Source organism: Schistocerca piceifrons, chromosome 6 (assembly GCF_021461385.2).
Source record: "Schistocerca piceifrons isolate TAMUIC-IGC-003096 chromosome 6, iqSchPice1.1, whole genome shotgun sequence".
Taxonomy (NCBI): domain Eukaryota; kingdom Metazoa; phylum Arthropoda; class Insecta; order Orthoptera; family Acrididae; genus Schistocerca; species Schistocerca piceifrons.
Genome location: NC_060143.1, coordinates 453,233,057 through 453,255,810, shown reverse-complemented (window position 1 = coordinate 453,255,810; position 22,754 = coordinate 453,233,057). Strand labels below are relative to the sequence as shown.

Here is a 22,754-nt window from a genome sequence, read left to right as displayed (position 1 = left end):
CTAAACAAAGATAAGTTTTCATAGAAAGAAGTGGAGTTCCCTCTCGAAAGGAAAAAAAGAGAAAACCAGAATAACGCGGTCAGAAGATCGAAAAAGACAATGCTTTGATCGAACGGAACAATGTGGGAAAAACCAGAAGTTAAATTAGAATTAATTATCTATAAGAAGTACCACCCCCCCCCCCCCAAAAAAAAAGACATAGATAAGTTTTAGGTATTCTAATGTAGAAACAGGTACACCAGTTGACTGTCGCTTCCTCTTAGATCTGTTGTCGGCTATCCAAATTTAACTGTCTATCACACTGTAGTCTACAAATACCTCTCCTTGTTCAAAGTCAGCACAATTCTTCATTTGGACGTGTATGATTTTGGATACAACAGCGCCGGCATCTGAGTTGTCTACATTGTGGCATGTCAGGTAGACGAAAGAACAAATGGCGAGCCCACCAAGAGGGAAAAATAAAACTTCTCTTACATTTTCAGCACGCTTTCCTCGCTCTTTTCCAGACTGACGCTGTAAATCCTTGGTGTATCTATTAACAGCACTGGTATACCTGCTGCCTGGAGCGTTCCATTTGGCCAGATGATAGCGGCGGTAAGAGAGCCCCGAAACAGTGGCTTGTACGCGACGCCACACGTGTCGCCCTCGCCGGCAGACAAAGAGCAGATACGGGAGGCCACACTAAGCGGATTTTGACCCCTGAGTCGGCTCGGGTCCCATCGGAAGCACGCCGCTAACGCGCTCTGTTTTCCTGTCGTCTTTGTCTCGGTGTCCTACTTTACATGGTACTAAATGTCCACTTCATATGATTTACCTTTGCGAATCACCATTGTGTTTTGAGATTCCATCATCCTCCGCCCGTCAGGCTCGTAAAAGGTAAGTAAGAGTGGTAATATACAGTTCGGTCACGTTAATGTGACCAGCGCCTACAATCGACGTCTCCGTGCAGTAAGCACTCACAGACTGCCATTGGTAACACTAAAAGTGGAGGGTACATAATGTTGACTGGAATACTCTCTTTCAAATTCTGAAGGTGGCAGGGGTAAAATACAGGGGGCGAAAGGCTATTTACAATTTGTACAGAAACCAGATGGCAGTTATAAGAGTCGAGGGGCATGAAAAAGAAGCAGTGGTTGGGAAGGGAGTGAGACAGGGTTGTAGCCTCTCCTCGATGTTATTCAATCTGTATATTGAGCAAGTAGTGAAGGAAACAAAAGAAAAATTTGGAGTAGGCATTAAAATCCATGGTGAAGAAATAAAAACTTTGAGGTTCGCCGATGACATTGTAATTCTGTCAGAGACAGCAAAGGACCTGAAAGAGCAGCTCAACGGAATGGACAATGTCTTGAAAGGAGGATATAAATGAACATCAATAAAAGCAAAACGAGTATAATGGAATGTAGTCGAATTAAATCTGATGATGCTGCAGAAATTAGATTAGGAAATGAGACACTTAAAGTAGTAAATGAGTTTTGCTGTTTGGGGAGCAAAATAACTGATGATGGTCGAAGTAGAGAGGATATAAAACGTAGACTGGCAATGGCAAGGAAAGCGTTTCTGAAGAAGAGAAATTTGTTTACATCAAGTATAGATTTAAGTGTCAGGAAGTCGTTTCTGAAAGTATTTGTATGGAGTGTAGCCATGTATGGAAGTGAAACGTGGACAATAAATAGTTTAGACAAGAAGAGAATAGAAGCTTTCGAAAAGTGGTGCTACAGAAGTATACTGAAGATTAGATGGGTAGATCACATAACTAATGAGGAGGTATTGAACAGGATTAGGGAGAAGAGACGTTTGTGGCACAACTTGACAAGAAGAAGGGATCGGTTGGTAGGGAATATTCTGAGACATCAAAGGATCACCAAATTAGTATTGGAGGGCAGCGTGGAGGGTAAAAATCGTAGAGGGAGACCAAGACATGAATACATTAAGCAGATTCAGAAAGATGTAGTTACTGGGAGATGAAGCAGCTTACACAGGATAGAGTAGCATGGAAAGCTGCATCAAACCAATCTCAGGACTGAAGACCACAACAACAACAACATAAAGCGTGTCAAGGGCACGCCGAAAACAGTGCAGTTGTAATCGTACTACGAAAACGGAGCAACTAATTTGACGTCTAAAAGGGCATGATCATTGCCTCTCGGCTCAACGGTGAAAGCATGTCCGAAACGGCTAAGTTTGTCAATTGTTCGTGTGCTGCCGTGGTTAAAGTATACCAGGCATTGCATAACGGCGCTATCCAAAACCGGCGTCAACGCAGTTGTGGTGCACCATGGGTATAGAACACAGGGGTGAACGACGGCTGAGGTGAAGCGTACGGGCAAATAGACCTGCAACTGTTGAGCAACTGACCGCCCAGATGAACCAAAGGGCTATCAAGAGTGTCTCCTCAACGAATGTTCAGCGAACGTTGCTGCGTATGGGTCTCATCAATAGGGGCCTGGTTCATGCACCAATACTGACTGCTGTTAACATGCGACGAAGGCTGGAATTTGGACGCCAATAGCGCAAGTGGAGGTCCTGTGAGTGGCGACAAGTCGCCTTTTCAGATAAATCATATTTTATGCTCCATCGCACAGAAAGTAAACACACTGCAACACTCGTCGGAAGAGGGAAGAGTTCAGGCCGGAGTTTTTTTATTTTTTTTAGATCAGATTTACTTTCATTCCAATTGATCCATAGTGAGGAGGCCCTCCAGGGTGTCAGAAAAACAACAATACATGACAAATATGTACAACTCAAACAAATAAGCTAATGTGCCTTCCACAGGTCCCAAGTGGAATGATAGTCATTTTTTTAATGAACGCTATACGAAAGAATCATTTTACAAATACTAATGCACTGAATTTAAAATAAAAAAGTTTTTTATTTATTTATAAGGTAATAAACGTGTAATACAACTACTATAATACTTATTTGCAATGAACACATTACTGCACTGAAATGGTACGGAAGTTAGATTGTACTTACACACACACATACACACACACACACACACACACTTATTTACAATGGACACACTACTGCACTGAAATTGTGCAGAAGTTATATACAACTTCTGCACAATTTCAGTGCAGTTGGTTCTACTGAGAAATTCATCAATGTAGTAGAAGGAGTTGGCCACCAATAAATCCTTTAGGCTTCTCTTAAACTGAATTTCATTGGTTGTTAAGCTTTTTATGGCTGCTGGCAAGTTATTGAAAATGTGTGTTCCTGAATAATGCGCACCTTTTTGTACGAGACTGAGTGACTTTAAATCCTTGTGAAGATTATTCTTATTTCTAGTATTGATTCCATGAATTGAGCTGTTGGTTTGAAAAAGTGATATATTTTTAATGACAAATTTCATTAAGGAATAAACATATTGGGAAGCAGTAGTTAGTATCCCTAGCTCCCTAAACAGGCTTCTGCAGGATGTTCTTGAGTTCACACCACATATAACTCTTACTGCACGTTTTTGTACCCGGAAAACTTTAGCTTGGCTAGATGAATTATCCCAAAAAATAATCCCATATGACATTATGGAATGAAAGTAAGCATAGTATGCCAGCTTTTTCATTTTTATATCCCCTATGTCTGACACAATTGGCATTGCAAATAGAGATTTGTTACGACGCTTCGTCAGTTCTGTGGTGTGCTCCTCCCAGTGAGGAGAGAGAGCTATGGTCTGGGGAATGTTTCCGTGGCATTCCGTGGGTGATCTCGTCATTCTGGAAGTCACAACAGACCAACAATAGTATGCATCTATTCTTGGGGACCATGTCCACCCCTACACGCAGTTTGTTTTTCCTCTGTACGATTACATCTACCAACGAGACAATGCAACCCACTACACAGCTTGCAGGGCATGAGCATGGTTCGAAGAGCAACTGGATGAATTTACCGTACTCCCCTGGCCACCAAGCTCCTTGGATTGAAAAGCAATCGAGAATCTGTGGGACCACTTCGATTGAGCTGTTCGCGTCTTGGATCCTCAACCGAGAAATCTAGCGCAGCTGTCCACGACACGGCACTGGCGTTGGCGCAGCTCCACATCCCTCTCGATGCCTTCCACAGCCCGATTGACTCTTCGTCCACGTCTCGAAGCGGTCCGCGCTGAATGCAGGTGGTTATTTCTGCTTTTGACAGGTGGTCGTATTAATGTGCCTGGACAGTGTGCTTCAGGAAGGGTTAAGAGATAATTTAGGATTCGAGGGGGCTTCTCAGAGACTCTTTCATGTGATGTTGCTATAATGGTTAGATGGATTTCGCTAACAGTGCTTAGCGTCCCGATAATGAAATGTATGTGCTGTTGGTGGAGAGAAAACCAAACATGCGCAGCTTGTCGTTGTTTCAATTTCTGTCAAAACTGAGTGCAAAGAAATCTGTGCAAATAGACTAATTATCCTTAAACACAGCCAAATGCTGAATCGCGTCTTGCATTTAAGTTATCATTGCTATTTTGCTTTAAATAACTCGTTAAAACTGACATGATACGTCTTCAGAAAAGTCACTGAAAACCGAATCAAGGATATAATTGACTTGCCGCCGAACAACATAAACATTCTCTGTGGCAGTATTCCATTACTGACGTATTAGGCGATCAAGAGAATTACCTCATTTCATAATGCTGCAGGCGTTTTCATCTGACGAAAGAGACGTAAAATTTGTAAACATTCTTTCTATCTCTCTTTCAGTCTACTGTTACAGTATAAAGCACTCAATCTTCAGGCCACAAGTGGCCCATCGGGACCATCTGACCGCCGTGTCATCCTCAGATATGGATGTGGATAGGAGGGGCGTGTGGTCAGCACACCGCTCTCCGGGTCGTTATGATGGTTTTCTGTGACCGGAGACGCTGCTGTTCGGTCGAGTAGCCCCTCAATTGACATCACGAGGCTGAGTGCACCCCAAAAAATGGCAACAGCGCATGGAGGCCCGGATGATCACCCATCCAAGTGCCGGCCACGCGCGATAGCGCTTAACTTCGGTGATCTGATGTTCCAGTATAGCCATCCTTAAACTATATTTAGATAGTTTTATGATGTTTACAAACCATCGTCCCTTCTTTTTAACCACCCTACGGTGTTGGAAAGCTTTTCCGTAGGCAAAGCAAGTGAATGCAAGACGCAGATATTCATGTAAACCCTATTTTTTTGGTTTGTGACAAGTGTTTCAGAATTTGCAGCCCCAAAGCACTAATTATACAGTATTAATTATATATTGACGAAATAGCAAGCTCCACCTACGTGATCTCAATACTTATAAATATGGTAATTCTGCTCGCGAAATAATGCAACGAACACGTCGCTCTGAACCTAATTGTGATCTACATGTCAAATAATTGGCGCATAATGTTAACTAAAAAGAATCCGAAAGTAAAAAGATTTGTGTTCTGGTCATTGCGTGAGTGTATCTACGGTTAAATTATTCACCTGATCCATATATCAAAGAAGAATGAATAAATGTGTAAGGTATAAACCGACCTTTCGTTCGTAACGTTATTGCTAAGAAAGGCAGAAAACGACTTATTATTCACTAAACAAGAGGGGGAATAATTGTTTATTTTAAGGAAAAGAGCATGCCTCTAACGAAATGAAGTTTATTTACTAAGATAGTTATTTATACCTCGTAAAATTACGGAGGTCTTATGGACATAACTCATAAACGAAGTGTTAAAAAAGAGGCCAAGATGGTTCCTTTGACATCGAAATAGCCGAATTCTTTCCTCATCCCTTTCCAATGCAAGCCCTTCTTCCCTCTTTTTCAGGTTAAAATTATATTCCCAGAACAAAATAATCCTATGTATATCGCATATAATTCCCAACGTTTATCGATGAAGTTTTGAAGTACTGTGTACTAGGCGATAATCTCTTGATGATAATTTCTCGAATGGTATTGGACTTCAATGTTAGAAACAGAAGTCTTAGAACAATCAATCTACGGGATTCGCACCGAAATGCTGTCAGGTGAAGCAAATGACCGTGTGTCAACTTATACGCACTCCTTTAGTTAAATCTTCATCGACCACGGCCTGTCAGCCTGGTAGTTTTAACCGAAGAAGACGGAGGCCGTGAAGGCCTGTACTGTATGTTTATACACATTGTCCCTAAATTATATATTTATTGAAGTTCAAATGTAGAGTGGTTTATTTAAACGATTACCATACATTAGTCTGTGCTTGAGTGGCGGCAAGGGACTTCGCACAAATAGCACTGTCGAACGAAAATGTTGGACATTTAGAGCTTGACAGGGCTACACGCCTAAGAATACAAAAACGTACACTGTTACTATCTCCGTGTCTCTTTCTCAGACGTAAACAAGGCAGTATTGCCGCTCTAGTGGGCTTTGCCGTGCAACACCTTTTGTTCCATCTCAAATGGGTCTCTTTCCATCCTAGCAATAACTGCGTTATCTACTAACGCGGTGAAATATTGTCAAATATTTGTTCCGGAAAAACTTCTTCCGGACGTAGACCAGCGTGTGTTATCGGCGGCCGTGTCAACTTGCAGGCCTGCAGATACCGAATCCTTATCAAAAGGTAAATATAGCAGGCGTGTAGATCCTGACACTGATAGACGGGTGTAGCTAAAAGTTTCATGAGGGAGGCCACAGTCATACGGTATCTCGAGAGCTCTGCGTCATATGTACTGTGGGTGTCGGCAAAAAGAGAACTGGGGACGAAAAAGAAGAAAAGGAGAATTTTTTGGCATTGTAGCCGTCATACGAAGGACGATTCACATTTGACGTGAACGGACTTTCGTGTCACGGAGCAGCTCATGAAATGACGTGTTTTCACAATTTTTTGAAAAAAGATGGAACGAAACGAAGGTGAACGCTTTACTTCGTCACGCTGCTCAATATACTACACTTTTAGGTGAATGGGAAGTTGTGGGAAGCGACCGTTTTATACAAAAAGCCAGAATTCAACGATGAACAGGAGATTGTAAAGCAGCGGCTGTCTTACAAAACGTGGGGATTTAACCACAGAACTAAGGACCTAGAAGCGAAGAAAAATTCATAATGGACGTTCTTGACAATGTTGCTATTTTAACGAGACAGAAAGAGTGCAGAAAAGCCAAACATTCTAAGACATTGGGACATGCTTGTTCATTTACTCTAGAAAAGCCGGCCGGTGTGGCCGAGCGGTTCTAGGCCCTTCAGTCTGGAACCTCGCGAACGCTACGGTCGCAGGCTCGAATCCTGCCTCGGGCATGGATGTGTGTGATGTCCTTAGGTTAGTTAGGTTTAAGTAGTTCTAAGTTCAGGGGACTGATGACTTCAGTGCTCAGAGGCATTTTAATTTGCTCTAGAAAAGAACAGAATTTAGAGGGTAAGATCACGCCGTAGTCCTTTAGTCCCAATGGCGAAATACCCTCAAAAAGCTGAATTTTTTTCTCACTGTCGGAGACTATTACCTAGAGAAACGACATTCGTGAAAAAGTATACATGGCTGCCATATCTGTGGCCGGCCGAAGTGGCCGTGCGGTTAAAGGCGCTGCAGTCTGGAACCGCAAGACCGCTACGGTCGCAGGTTAGAATCCTGCCTCGGGCATGGATGTTTGTGATGTCCTTAGGTTAGATAGGTTTAACTAGTTGTAAGTTCTAGGGGACTAATGACCTCAGCAGTTGAGTCCCCTTAGTGCTCAGAGCCATTTGAACCATTTTTTTTGCCATATCTGTTCCTGTTAACGACGCGGGTACACATTTTCGTTATCCATGTACTGTACATCAAATAATACCGCTTTTTCAGATGTTGCCTCTCTTTCGTGATAAGATGCTCTAGGATAGACACACCGTTCTCGTGCAACCATGAATTCTGCAGATTTATTCAATCAGTACCCGGAATCTCCCTTGTATCTGATAACTCTAGCTATAATCAGTCATCAGTAGATACCGAGTATTTGGCGTTGAGAGAGGCCTTTGCTTTTTTGTTGCTCGTATTTGACAGTGAGCTGCATTCAGAGCAAGTCGACAAGTCCCGGCACGCAAGCAGACGCTGCGATATCTTTTAATCTGAGGTAACACCACCAAGTGTTATCAGTGTCACGGTGTGTCACTGAAGTAGGTCATTCCGTCTGCGGCACCGCTATTTACTAAGTCGTTTCCCTCGACCACGAATGTTTCAGAAATAGCGAAGACATATCGGTCTGGCTAAAACTAAAATGCGTTTTAGTAAGTTGAATATGTCCGAGGTTATTATTGAATTTGGATATCATATATCACGACGCAGCACTTCTAGCGACATTAACAAAACGCAGATACGAATGAGGGTGATGCGGAACTTTTTGCGAACGAAATATGGGAGATCAACATTTACTTAGATTATGACAATGGTGACTGGCCTGTCTGTCGAATTGCAAAAGCTTGTGACCGGTCTATTACAGTACAGTCGTTCTTAAGACACAAATTCCATTGTAGCTTAAGCGAGAGGGACTCTTGTAAGATATTGCAACGACTACTACATTCTGTGAAGATTTGTATACACTGTAAAAATTTTAATATTTTTGTGCCGAGCGAGGGTGAAAACAATGGTCAATACACTGAACTAGTATTTGGAAGGATGGTGTAATTACAGTCTGGCCATAGAAATTTAGGTTTTCAGAATTTCCCTAAATCGCTTCATGTAAGGACTGGGTCGGTTGCTTTAGAATGGATAGGCCGATTTCCTTCACACCTTCCCCAATTTCGTGTTTTCGCTCTGCCTCTAATGGCGTTATTTCCTATGGAATGTTAAGCCTCGACCTACTTTCATTTTTTGATTTATCAATTACCATCTCTCTACCTATTTGTATACCCAGCGCAGGATACGTTTGGTAGAACTAGCATGTACCTCTTCCGCTGTACCAAAAAATGGGTCTAAGCACTATGAGACTTAACATCTGAGGTCATCAGTCCCCTAGACTTAGAACTACTTAAACCTAACTAACCTAAGGACATCACACACATCCATGCCCGAGCCAGGATTCTAACCTGCGACCGTAGCAGCAACGTGGTTCCGGACTGAAGCGCCTAGAATCGCTCGGCCACAGCGGCCGGCCCTCTGTATCTTAACCCAGGTATATCTTCCTCTGTTTGGCGTTTGTCGCCGAAATCACATCAGTAAGCTTCCGCACGACCTCTGATTTTAACGTTGTTGTCATTCCGACTGATGTATGTGGAAATATTTAATTCGTTGCTGGATTCTTTTTGGAATATACGTTCTAGAATTTCTAACAGGAAACTTTTCCGTGATGGCAACAATTCTCTTGTCGAGTCTGTAACTAGAGATATGTGAGCATCCGTGGCCTCTCACCTTTAATGAACGCAATTGTGACAAAACGCGTTGCTCTTCTCTGGTTCTTCCATACCTAAACCATTAACTTTACCTGGTACGCAATTCTCAAGAATCAGTGGAACGACGTTTTGATAAGCTACTTCTCTCTTGGGTGAATTACACTTCCTTTGGATTTTTCCAGTGAATCTCGCCCAGACACATACTTGTACTTTTTATAATAAGTGTTTTAGGTTGTCGTTTCACAGTGGGTCGTTACAGACTGTGAAGGTTCATCTGTGGCGACTGTGAGTACGTAATTTTATTTTCTAATGTTTGCAAAAATATTTTCCAGAAAGCTATTTATTGTATCCAGAGGGGCTCGGGATGATTAAAATTACCCGGTACTCGGCAACGAAAGCAGGGAGATAATAGCCGGCAGCCAAAGGACAGTGGGATACCGCTGCTGCACAACATGAAACATAATTTAAAATAATGCATTCGTAATCGACTGACGTGAGTTTGGTACACAGCGCCAAGCCAAATCTGTTATTTTATTTTACGGATTTGATATTAACTTTGAAGTCGATTACTTCTAGATATACATGGAAAAATACGATGCATTGCGTCTACAGTTTACTTAAAAACACACTTCGATTATGTTACAGCATTTGATAGTTTTGTCTTACTGAAGTTATAATATTTTTCAGTGATTATTGATTTGAAGTTTTATTTAATTCTGTATGGACAGTTAATTGTGAACAGGACGTAACAACATTTACTCCTTTGGAACTGTAAAAGTTCTTACAGAATTTCAATTTCTACTTTCTTGTGTAGGATCGAAATGTAATTTACGCAGTCACATGAAAAATATTATCAGGGACATCATTTTAATTAACCATTCAGAATTCGGTTACGATTTATTTAAAGGCCCCTTTTGCGGGTGATCTGTCCTGGACTGGAACTGACATTCTTTGGGCCTCCAGGTTCAAGAGTGTGTAAAGGTAAACAAACCGTGTAAGAACATTCAATATTAATCTCTCGATAGGCAGATCGGCACAAGAAGTATACTCTTAATATTTTTCGTTTGATTCTGTATGCAATGAGTGATTGTCAACCGTGGCATAATAATTCGTCCTTTCCTCTATTTATGCCCCTCAGGTTACAAAAATTCATACTGACAGTCAGCATCAGTTCGTGCACCAGGATTTCCTACACAAAACATAATAGTCCGCGAACAGCCACACAGACCTTCTGACATTCCATATCAGGTCACTTAAACATATAATGAACATTAATGGTCCTATGACAGTCCCTTAGGTTGCGGCCAAATTTGTTACGCATGTCTGTCCGGCCACCCTTCTTGGAATCGCGAATGATGTGCACCTTTTTCCAGTCGGTTGGTAGCCATCACTGACCAAGCAAGATACAACAAACCACTGCCTAACAGAGAGTTAATTCTTTCGTATAATCTGTTTGGAATCATCAGGTATTGCATCAGTTGCAATTTTTTTAATGGCCTTTAATTGATTTTCTATTAAGCAGTCACTTACCTGATTCTCTATCTTTTCGGCATTCGTTCTCCGCTTGGGCAGATGAACTGTATTAACGATGTTCCTGTGTCACCCACATTTCGTTGCCTGTATGGTCATTGAGCAATTGACTTTGAACGGTTTATCTTCTTTACGTAAGAAGAAAAGTACTTTGTACTTTTCATCAGGTGGGTGGGGAAAATCTTCTCCCGTTGCTTTCGTTCGTGCATGATGGCCTCGTCCAGCTTTCGTTTGTCAATAAGGCTTCGATTTCGCTTAAATTTGTGATGATTTTCCCTTTTCTTTCGTAGCAACTTTCAACATGGCTACTGAACCACGGCGGATTAATCCCTTCCGTTACAATATTGCTAGACACTACACACATCTACCATCGATACTCTACATTTTCATTCCTAGAGAAGCTGACTGCTCACATAATCTGCAGCTTGTTTCTTATCGAACTTCTGAAGCAGAAATAATTTCCTACCTCTCTTAACATTCTTTCACCCCCAAAAATTAATGCTACAGCAGTTTTATGATAACTGATTCCTTCCTCTACGTGAACTAAATCGAAAAGCTCGGATCTGCAAAGTCATCAGGAGATCTATGATACGTTACTCTCACGGTTCGGTTCTTTAATTAACTGCTCTACGTAAAGTCTGTAGCGTTTTATGTATCCTATGGATATCACCAGCCGCTTCAGAACGACGCTGTTTTCCACAACCAAGTAAGTGTTCACTGGACTGCTTTCGTTCTCTGATACAAAACACGCATAAAGTTATAACAGAGATTACTCAAAACAAAGACTTGACTGTAGACATGGTTTTGTTCCTTGAAATATATATATATATATATATATATATATATATATATATATATATATATATATATATATATATAGTGCTTTAATAGGAACTATCTTCTGCACGAAAAGTAACTCAAATATCCATCAAGGTTCCAACTTCTTCGAGCAAGTGCACCTCACGTGAGGAATGGGAAGTCGTAAATAAAAATAAGATGTACAAAGGTATGTAGGCTATGTCATGACAGTAAACGCTGCAGGGATTATTTTTCAGCGTAGTCTGCTACTATAAACTTTTAAACAAACTCAGGTCAAGGCGAGGTTTCTTGGCGTTTATTTCTGTGCTCGCCTAGAGTTATTCGTTTTGTTCTACAGACAATGACAATAATAGCAAAGTTACGTCTGGGTCTAATATTTTTGGGCATGCACATCTCCTAATCGAAGGGTTGGTCCTTATTCCAATATTGTTTCTTTCCTGATGTTAACAAAAACAACGAGGTCGTGCAGAGGTTATGGCACAAGCTCCACATTTGGGACGGGAGACGCTCAAATCCTCTCTCAGCCGAGCAGATTTATATTGTCTGCTGATTTCCTCTGTTTCTTCAGGTTAATGCGAAGGCGTGTTTTTAAAAAGTCCTGGCAGATTTCCCCCTCCTATCCTTTAAGTCAGTGGTCATCATACTTCGGCCACAATGAAGTATTCGTGCGGCCCGCTGTTCTCAGCCATATTTTATAATAATATGCGTCTACCAACTAACAGCCGAATTCGAGAATGTCAACTAACGTTAAGAGATTCTTAAATGTGTAATTTTCGTGCTCAGTAACAAACAAATATACTTACAACGCTGGTTCTATCTGACTCCTTCATCGAATCAAAACTATGCTGGAGAAATGATAACAGGTGCGCAAGGAATTCGCCGGTCACCTCAGAAGCGAAATTGGATGCATGGGCAGATAGCTCTGTCGTTTCGGGGTGAAGGGGAATCTTTTCTTGTTTGTCTTCCAGCTAAAAACCCAATGGCACGTGTGCCTCGTACCGATCAGTTGCTATGGCATAAATTTCAAACAGAATTAACAGGGGTTCGTGAATACACGTTACAGAGATGGTCATCTTCAAATGCGAGACATATTTGTTGCAATGAATATGAAGTTAAATTAAGCGTGTTGTAATACAACGCTTTGATGTCATTTTAGTAAACATTTGTGATCGCGTCTCACATTGCCAATGCTTGTAAATGTAATCAGTGTTTGTAAATGTATCAGTTAATCACCCGCGCACGCAAACAGCGTAACAACACTTCGTCAGGCAGTTACAGAGTCACAGCTCTGGTTGACAAGGGTGGCACCAATGTGAAACCGAAAACAGTCTAACAGTCCACACGAAGTGTTCCAAACGGTGCCGACATTTAACGAACAGTACGTGGGGACACGCAGCCAACATTTCGCGCCCTGTTGGAGGCTAATAACATACTAATTTATGTAGGTTATTGATTAGTAATAAGATGGGCACGTATGCTCCATGAGGTGCCGCCACATGTCAGAATTGGCTGCTGTACGAAGAAGTTTGACAACCACTGCAGTTCAACTGAGTTACTTTTCTCTCTTTTATGACATAGATATCGTCGGGACAAAGTTTTCCTTTTCAATCAAGAAGCAAAGAAACTCTCAGCATCATTCAGTTAACCTATTTCACGTTGAAGAAAAACAATCGTCCGAAAATCAGTGAATGGTGAGCCGCAACAGTTAAAATCTGGCCTCGGAGAATGGATCGATGTTCAAAATTCGCTGTAATTTTATAGAAGAGTTTTTCAGTTTCCTTGCACTGTCGAAGGAGAATGATGACACGTCTCGTTCAACAGAGCCTCGATTGAGTCTTAATGCCATGTTCTCTTGCATAATATGGGAAACTGTCTTGCACTATCACTGCTCCTCTGCCGCCAGGCTTGTGGTTAGTCATGATTTAGTTCTATAGGTTAGCACGATCAACAAGACGATGTTTACTTAGCGTATCTGCTCCAACATTTCACAACAGTGATTAGACAACCGTCATTGTCACAACATTTACTGAAGAAATACTTTTGTTCGCTGCTTGGCCAGACGACGCGTCTTGCGAACAATTGGCATTGCCGTTCCAGAGTGTATTATTCGCCACAGCAGCTGAACAAGGGGAAAAAATCTAAGAACAAACGAATCATTTTACTGACGTTCTACTATTGCAGAACGCCGAGAAAATTTATCTTTTTTGTTATAATTATAATTTTCTGTCAAGCACTTAGAAGAAGTTAATTCGTGTTAAGAAGATATCAGCTAATTTTCTTCGTCCAGAAAGCTAATCGCTCTATTCAGAACATAGAAGACTAACACTGATCTTTTCCGGCATGCTCAGCAGACACTGGAAGTGGGTGTGTAATCCGATTCCTCTCTGAAGATAAAAAATGTAAATGTCGCGTTACTAGGGCCTCCCGCCGGGTAGACCGTTCGCCGGGTGCAAGTCTTTCGATTTGACCCCACTTCGGCGACATCAACGAATTAGATTCTGACGCACACTGACAAATATCCCTGGTTCGTTTAGAACCACTAATCGAACTAATTCCATCTCCGTATTCAGTGGGGTCTCATACACATGTGACTTTAGATATCCCATAGGAAATAATCAAGGCGATTCAGGTCACGTGACCTCGCAGGCCATCGGATAGAACCTCCACTTCCAATCCAGCGACAAGGAAATGCAGCACTGAGAAGGTTGCGAACATCCACACTGAAGTGAGGCAGTCCACCATTATGTTGTATTCACAGCCTCTCACGAACAACCGAAGAAACGTTCTCGAACAACTCAGATAGAACTCTTTACACGAAACTCAAGTACAGCTGGCCTTTCAGACGGCCAGGTAGAAGATATGGTCCAATGACATTGTCGCTTACAATGCCGGCCCAGATATTGACAGTAAAACGTACTTGATGGTGAGACTCTACTACAGCGTGAGGGTTTTCCTCATCCAACACATCGTTATTCCTGCTGTTCGAAACACGACCACGATCAAATGAGGCCTCGTCAGTAAACAACACGATTTGGAGGAAATTTTGTCGATCAATCCACTGTGGAGCAACCATTTTCACAATGCGATCCTTGGTACGAAGTCAGTCACAAGTATTGTATGGACTCGTTGTGGATGGTATGGGCGTAATTGTTGTTTGTGGAGTACTCGCCACACGCTAGTACTTGCAGCGTCCATTTCACGTGCAATACTAGTGGGGTCCACAGTAACACGTTCAGCACCTCCTCTCCAAAATCGACTGTGCTAGTGGTCCTCATGTTGGCAGATCCCTCGTTTCTTCTTTCCAGTGAACCAGTCTCCCGCATTTGTTCATCGATAGAAATAAACATTCGTAATGACGGATGAGGCCTGTTAGGAAATCGTTCCCTGTACAGCCTTTCAGCAGCAAGAGCATTGTAAGTACTTCTCCACACCGAAGGTGTACGTCAGTGGGTTCTGCGAAACTGTACCGGTACTGCTCCGTCGTATTGTACTGTACGTCTCTGAACAGCACTGCGTAATGAAGGGTCTGTCGTTAATTCATAGCACGTTCTGTCACGGGACAATGTAAATACGATACAACAAACGACCTTACAGACAAGTAAAGTAAACAAAACCTGAATCACGATTTCCTAGTAATAAGGCTCGTCCTCCTTGCTTCCTTACTGGTTATAAAGTGTGTACATGTAAATAAACAGCACAGTACGTGTAAACTTATACCCAAGTTAGTTGTAAATAAGCTGGAAAACTGCAATGCAAGACAATGCTCTAGACAAGTTTACTTCCATATCTTCGCCGACCCCAGGTTCGCTACCTCAAATTGTTCAGTGGAGCATTCTCTGTATCCTTTTACATTTTTGCATGCTCTTAAGGAAGCACCTTGTAGATATTTACATGGTTGTCAGTATATGTAGTATTTCGTTGTATTGATTTGTTTCTTTGTTTTATAGCACTTAGCCGGCCGGAGTGGCCGAGCGGTTCTAGGCACTACAGTCTGGAACCGCGCGACCGCTACGGTCGCAGTTTCGAATCCTGCCTCGGACATGGATGTGTGTGACGTCCTTAGGTTAGTTAGGTTTAAGTAGTTCTCAGTTCTAGGGGCTCAGAGCCATTTGAACCATTTTATAGCACTTGTTAATGGGATAACGTAGACCCAAAACATATTGTGGTAAATTTATGACACATTTGACAGTTGCTGCGTAACATTATCAGTATTGCGCAGTATTTTAGTATGCAACGTCTAATTACTAAATGACATTTTAATCTTTTACAACTTAAGATCTTCTCATAATTAATTTAGTAAGTTTTAACGATTTTCAAACAGATCAGCTTGATTGTGCACTTTGTAACACTTTGCGTGCGCTTCTCTCTAATGGCATAGTCAAACACTCTGAAAAATGGTACATATCGCCTTTCACTGCGGGAGGAAAATATAAATAAGACAGATATTTGAGCTTCATCTGTTATTTAACGTAATCGCAAATCGAGGTACATTACTGAATTATCGCTTAATGTTTTATTTAAAGTTTACTATAGAATTTCTACCCGCTAGGGGAGGCAGAAAATATACGGGATGTTACAGACAGCATTTGCAACGACGCATTAACCAGCAGCGATGTCCAGTACGCTATCAAAATCTTAAATACAGTTGTAAAAAGCCAAAAGTTCCTCCCTTATAGAAAAATGAACGTGAAACGGAAAAGCAAAGAATGTTTCAAGCGGAAGAAATTTGAACATACGAGTAACAACTAGGTAGGGTTAACACTGTATCAGCTCAAATACGGGGTGCGTGTTTACATTCTCGCAAAAACATCGACGGTCGCAGTAAACTAATAGTACAAGTTATCCTTCTGCAGTCCGGATGAAAATCTCTAGCGACGCGCTTTTGGACTGTTAGGAGGACGATGTACAGATAGCAGGACAAAGTTGCAACGGTGCTATTAATTGTTTGGTTGTTTTTAAGTCATCGACGCAGGTGGCGCAATGGTTAAGTCATTGAGTTTGTATTCGACATAAGCGAGAGTAACGTATCTGTCCACCAATGTGATCTAATTTTCCTGCTGTTACCCTGAATTATTACTCAAAATAATTGGTTTCCGGATCTATGTTTATTAGCATTATTTGCTTTTTTCGTTGTCCTCTGTTCGTCCTCTTCGTTGAACCAATAATTGTCGGTCAACCTGTATATATGCTAAGTAATTTTCTAAGATAATAATAAAACAGGTAACATTAACTGCGAGTATCGGCCCGTGATGTGTAACAGAAAAGGCAGACCATCAGTAATTTTATCTACCACTGACAATAGATTGACAATGATATCAAAGTTAAACATTCAGACCACGCAGCTGTTCTACAATGTGTTCGGGGCCCGCCTCGAGAGTGAGCCTGGACTGATTTCCATCTCATGCTGAAATTAAAGCACGAGGGCATTTACGGGCGAGCTATTGGCACGCACTACAAATGGACCCACACTACAAAAATTTAAAATAAAAATAGATCTTGATTGTAATACTCTGCTGCAGTTCGTCTCTTAATCATAAAATATGTATACGATATTATTTTGTACGGCCTTATTCCATAGGCGTCTGCACAAATATAGCCAAGAGAGGGCAATATACTAAAACTGCCACTTTTATATTAGTCTTCGCGGGAGTTTGAGAACGCTTTGTGGCCTAAGAACTTCATTCGACAGGAATTACACAAAACTTATTGTATCTCAAATGTTTGTCGTTTATCCACTCAAACATCTTTCTGAAAATACCACACCTAAAAGGTATGCTAAGCACATTTCTTAGCAGCTGCGAAGTATATTTTTTTATTTATAATTAATTACATCCAACGAATTACGAAATGAAACTCGAAAATAATTGCAAGATGTATGTTTTCATGTTTCAATAATGTTAAATTGATTCTGAAGATTAAAAACCTGAAATAGAAAAAAATCAGATCTACAGAAGAAATCCTACTGGACATCAACAAAAATAACCAGCAAAAAATGTTTCCGTTCGCTACTCCTCTGAGAGGGGAAATAGACAATAAATTTGTAAAAAAAAACAACTTTTCAACATTCATAGCATCTGATTTTATTTCCTTGCAAAACTCTGACCATGCTAGACAATTTATTTCATTATTTTCACAAGTTCTATTATTTTTTAATGATGATTGTCAAAAAAGTTCAACAACATTTGCTTTGAAAGCTATATTTTTTGGCTGTTTGGGCAAGAGAAAATCAAGGGCCAATATTCGACAAGATGAGTGTGAGAAATCTTAGAAAACAACTCTCAAATTGATAGGTATAACTGACTCCTGACTCTTAACAACCTACGACTGATCCAGTGCAGTCCTCGTCTCTTTAGTCTGATACGTTGTTTTCCTGTCATGACAAATGGACTGCCCACCTGGTCACAATGCCTGCAGGCAGTGCTGTGTTGAAAAAAATTGGGACTATACTTCGGCAATGTTCTCTAAAGGTCTGCATCCGCCATGACTGAAAAACAGCGCAGAAACCACCGCCCCGAAGAGGAAATGCTATAATTTAGTGTCAACATCCTGTCAGCCAAACAAACGCAAGTTACGCAGAGCTTGCTAAAGACACAGTATTTCCCGTTCAACTTGACACTGAATCTCTTTTTCAGTCGCATCACGGACAGCGCTTTCTAAAAACGGCGAGAATTCTATAATGACTAAGGAGTCTGCATTCCAGGAGGGAGAAAATGTTCCTTCTTACATTCACTCCCCCTCCCCGTAGCGGTCGACTGTCACTTTTGCGGCTGAATGTTACTTTCAGTGGGCTGTTGCTATGGATGAAGTCAGCACTCATCTCTCAAACCATGCACTCCCTCGTGTCGAATTCCCAGTGGGGCCCAGTCAAACGCTCGGCACTTGAGTGGCAAAATCGCTAATACTTTTAAGATAACGGTTAACGGAATTTTGCGGTTTGACGTGAGTTCGACATCGGAACCTTCGATCTCTTCAGTTTCTCATCTCATCCAAACCATCACACATAAATGTTTTACTTCTTGTCCCAGACGCGGATTCTTTAGATTTTGAAGCTGGGGAATCATTTTCAGATAGCTTGACTCATTAGCGAGACACTGTGGTATTGTATTTAGATTAGTCGGCTTATTGTTACCTATCATTCACCTAACAAACATATTTTATGCTAGTTACATGGGCAAAACTCTAAGTACTTTTGTTTTGTTTTAGAAAATATAGCCGTTCCACAAAATGTTATTAAATCGTGTAGGATACCTTAACGACTTAAATTCTAGACGGAGCACAAGCTTGGATTAGGAGAGGATGGTGAAGAAAAGCAGCCGTGCGCTTTTGGAGAAACCATCCCAGCATCTGTCTTAAGCGATTTCGGAAAATCACGGAAAACCTAAATCAGGTCAGACCGGACGCGAGTTTGAACCGTCGTCCTTCCAAATGCGAGTTCAGCATATACTCGTCGGAGACTTGTCCATTATGTAATATATGTTTCCTGAATCTGTTTTGTAGTAGTTTTAGTTTTTTGTTGAAAAGTGGATTAAATATGGCAATGTGTATTTAAATATGGCGCGAACGTAAACATTAGGCTACGCTACAGGTCAATCTGTTACCGTAACCTTTATTTGGTATTCACTTCTATTGGCGTCGCCAACTCACGACCAAATTATCATCTTTCAACCAAACCTAGATCTTGGGGTATACTAGAGATCAGTCTGCCACCACAATCAACATTTCCGTACGGGAAAGGAGCCCAAAATCACATCCTAGGGAAATCTTTTCATTTTTTAAAGGTGACCGACACATCAAATCATAAATTGTGTAGTAAAATTTTATGCAATTAAATAATGCACCCTAAATTTTACGTTACACGCTTTTAACTGGAAAATTTCTCTAAAATGCCATTTTTCGCGGCTTATCACAAAATTTGCCCTCGAAGGGCCCGCATCATAGATTTAGCATAGGGGTCTACAATTCCTCGACAAGGTAATGAGCTAAATGAGATAAATTAATACACGAGTGTAGAGTGTGAGGATGGGGGGTTTACATAGCAGTGATGTTTATAAGAAATGAGTAGTACATATCCCAAATCGAATAAGATGGCTATACTGCCAGACGTCGATAAAAAAGTATCCACCCGTCATGACTGTACAATTTACCGAAAATCACAGTGAAAGCACAAATAAATTAACTGAATCTGTATGAAGTTTTACTCGCAGATAAAAATAAACTGTTTTATGAAGCATTTATTACAAATCTGTCACAGTTGCAGTACACATTTTTTGGGCGACTAGTTTCGGACCGACAGGTTAATTCTCATGCCTGACCTATTGAGGCCGCACTGAAAGTGCCTGATCTTAATGACAACCATCTCAAACCGACAACAAATGCATGTTTACTTTCAAATACATCGAACTTGGATTCATCGGTGAATAAGACTCCTTCCCAAGCCCCTGCTGTCCAGTGATGATGTGTCGTAGCCCACTGAAGCATTTCGTCTGGGCGCATCAATGATTTGCTTGCTGCTAGAAAATCCTGCAGGTTGTCTTTTGCCAGGCGCCGTCTCATTGTTGACTTACTCACCGGTGTATCGCTAGTTGTGTTTAGTTAAGCAATCAATTCATCGACAGTTTTGAATCTATTACGTTTATTGGTCACTACAAAATGCTTTTCCTGGCGTTCTAATATTTTCCCGGATGCTCCGGTGGAGGGCGGTCATCATAGGAGCCTGTATCTCGATGCCGGTGTACGGTCTTGAGAACTCCACTGACGGAAATCTTCGATTTCGTTGACATTTTTCGGACGCTATTGTCTTCTTGGTGCAAAGTGATTATCTTGTAAGTAGGCTGTTTAGGTTTTTATGTTGGTAACGCCACGTAGCGCTCTGTATGAAAATCACTGACTGTGCTGTGTGCAGTCTGTGGCTGGGTTGCATTGTTGGAATATTTGTTATTGTAGTGTTGGGCGTTTGATTGTGAACAGCACGTAGCGTTCGCAGTTGGAGGTGAGCCGCCAGCACTGGTGGATGTGGGGAGAGAGATGGCAGAATTTTGAGAGTGGACGATGTGGACGTGTGTCCGTCAGAAAAACGAAATTTGTAAGACTGGGTGTCATGAACCGATATATATATATATATATATATATATATATATATATATATATATATATATATATATAATGACTTTTGAACACTATTAAGGTAAATACATTGTTTGTTCTCTATCAAAATCTTTCATTTGCTAACTATGCCTATCAGTAGTTAGAGCCTTCAGTAGTTTGAATCTTTTATTTAGCTGGCAGTACTGGCGCTCGCTGTATTGCAGTAGTTCGAGTAGCGAAGATTTTTGTGAGGTAAGAATTCATGAAAGGTATAGGTTATCGTTAGTCAGGGCCATTCTTTTGTAGGGATTACTGAAAGTCAGATTGCGTTGCGCTAAAAATATTGTGTGTCACTTTAGTGAATGTCTGAGTACGTTCAGTTTTGCTCAGCTGTTTGAAAATCAAATAACGTAAGATGTTTATCAGCACAGTAATTCATTAATTTTTCTAAGGGGACGTTTCAACCTGCTTGGGTAGGTGAAGTCTGCTTATATTAAAATGACCAATACAAATATGCATTTGAGTGTACAATAATTATCTGTACAATTCTGTATCATTAATATTCGTTATTTGAGCGTACTCTTCTGTATTCTAACCTATAACTTACGTATATCACTCTCATCTTGCTCCGTTGTAATGCTCAGCATGGTGCTTCCGAACTTATGGAGGGTAGTGTAGACGCTATATGTACTACAGGTGTGACAGGTTTGTCATTAACTCTTCATGGAACAAGAGGGTTGCTGGTCCTACGTCAACGAGACGTTGACACCGCATAAGAAATCGTTTTGCATTACACCAGGGAACAGATGGCGGGTACTCACCCCTGCGTAGGCCGACCTTGACGCAGTAGGAGAGGTCGTGGAAGGCGAGGTCCAGGCGCACCCTGCGCGGCGACCCCGACTCGGGCCGCGGTTTGTCGTCGCCGTGGCTCATGGCGCGCGCACTACACGACACAGCACAGGCGGAGCGCCGGCGCAGCTGACAGGCGCCTACTGAGCGTCCGTGGCGACGCCGCGGCCGCAGCCGCAGCCGGCGACGACGTCTGCCCCCACTCCTCCCCCCGGCCGGCGCACGTGGACCGTCGCGGCAGCGCCTGCCCACCCCGCCACCCGCAACTCCTGTCGAATCGGACAGTTGTCTCACGTCGCTTTCTACCCGTGTCTTATCGCACAGCAGTGCAGCATACTCGTCACAGGTGCGAAAGCTCGACACTGGAACTTTCACGGCCGGAAATATTACCATTAATGAAATGTTCCCGGCTATTATGCCGTGCTCGAGTGGATTTCAATTTAAACTCATTGTGTGTGAATTCAACCGGGGACCTAGAAACGACTGAGAGGCTTCTTCCCGCTGTAATAATAATAATGTCGTGTGACGAGAACCTCCCGTCGGGTAGAACGCTCGTCTGGTGCAAGTCTTTTGATTCGACGCCACTTCGGAGACTTGCGCGTCGATGGAGATGAAATGTTGATGATTAGGACAACACAACACCCAGTCCCTGAGCGGAGAAAATCTCCGACCCAGCCGGGAATAGAACCCGGGCCCTTAGGACTGACAGTCTGTCGCGCTGGCCACTCAGCTACAGCCCTCAGCGGTTCACAACCTCACGACAGGCCACAGCAGTCCACCCACATCACCGCCGCCCCACACCAAACACAGGTTATTGTTCGATGCAGCCTTCAGTGCCCCCCCCCCCCCCCCCCCCCCAACGTTTGCGTGGTAGAGTAATTATGGTGTAAGCGTACGTGAAGACAGCGTTTGCATAGCAATCGCCGACATATCTACATCTACATCTACGTCTACATCCATACTCCGCAAGCCACCTCATGGTCTGTGGCGGAGGGTACCTTGAGTACATCTATCGGTTCTCCCTTATATTCCAGTCTCGTATTGTTCGTGAAAAGGAAGATTGTCGGTATGCCTCTGTGTGGGCTCTAATCTCTCTGATTTTATCCTCATGGTCTCCTCGCGACATATACGTAGGAGGGAGCAATATACTGCTTGACTCCTCGGTGTAGGTATGTTCTCGAAACTTCAACAAATCCCGTACCGAGCTACTGAGC

General features: G+C 42.0%; 1 protein-coding gene across 2 annotated transcripts in view; it reads right to left on the bottom strand.

Moving 5' to 3' along the window:
• Positions 1-21,647, bottom strand: part of LOC124802873 (ATP-binding cassette sub-family G member 1-like) — a 354,399-nt gene extending 332,752 nt beyond the window's left edge. For both annotated transcript variants that reach the window (XM_047263916.1, XM_047263917.1), the window contains exon 1: positions 21,513-21,647. In XM_047263916.1, the coding sequence (XP_047119872.1) occupies positions 21,513-21,624 (112 nt within the window). In that variant the 5' untranslated portion in view covers positions 21,625-21,647. The remainder of the gene's footprint in view (positions 1-21,512) is intronic.
• Positions 21,648-22,754: the final 1,107 nt, after the last annotated feature.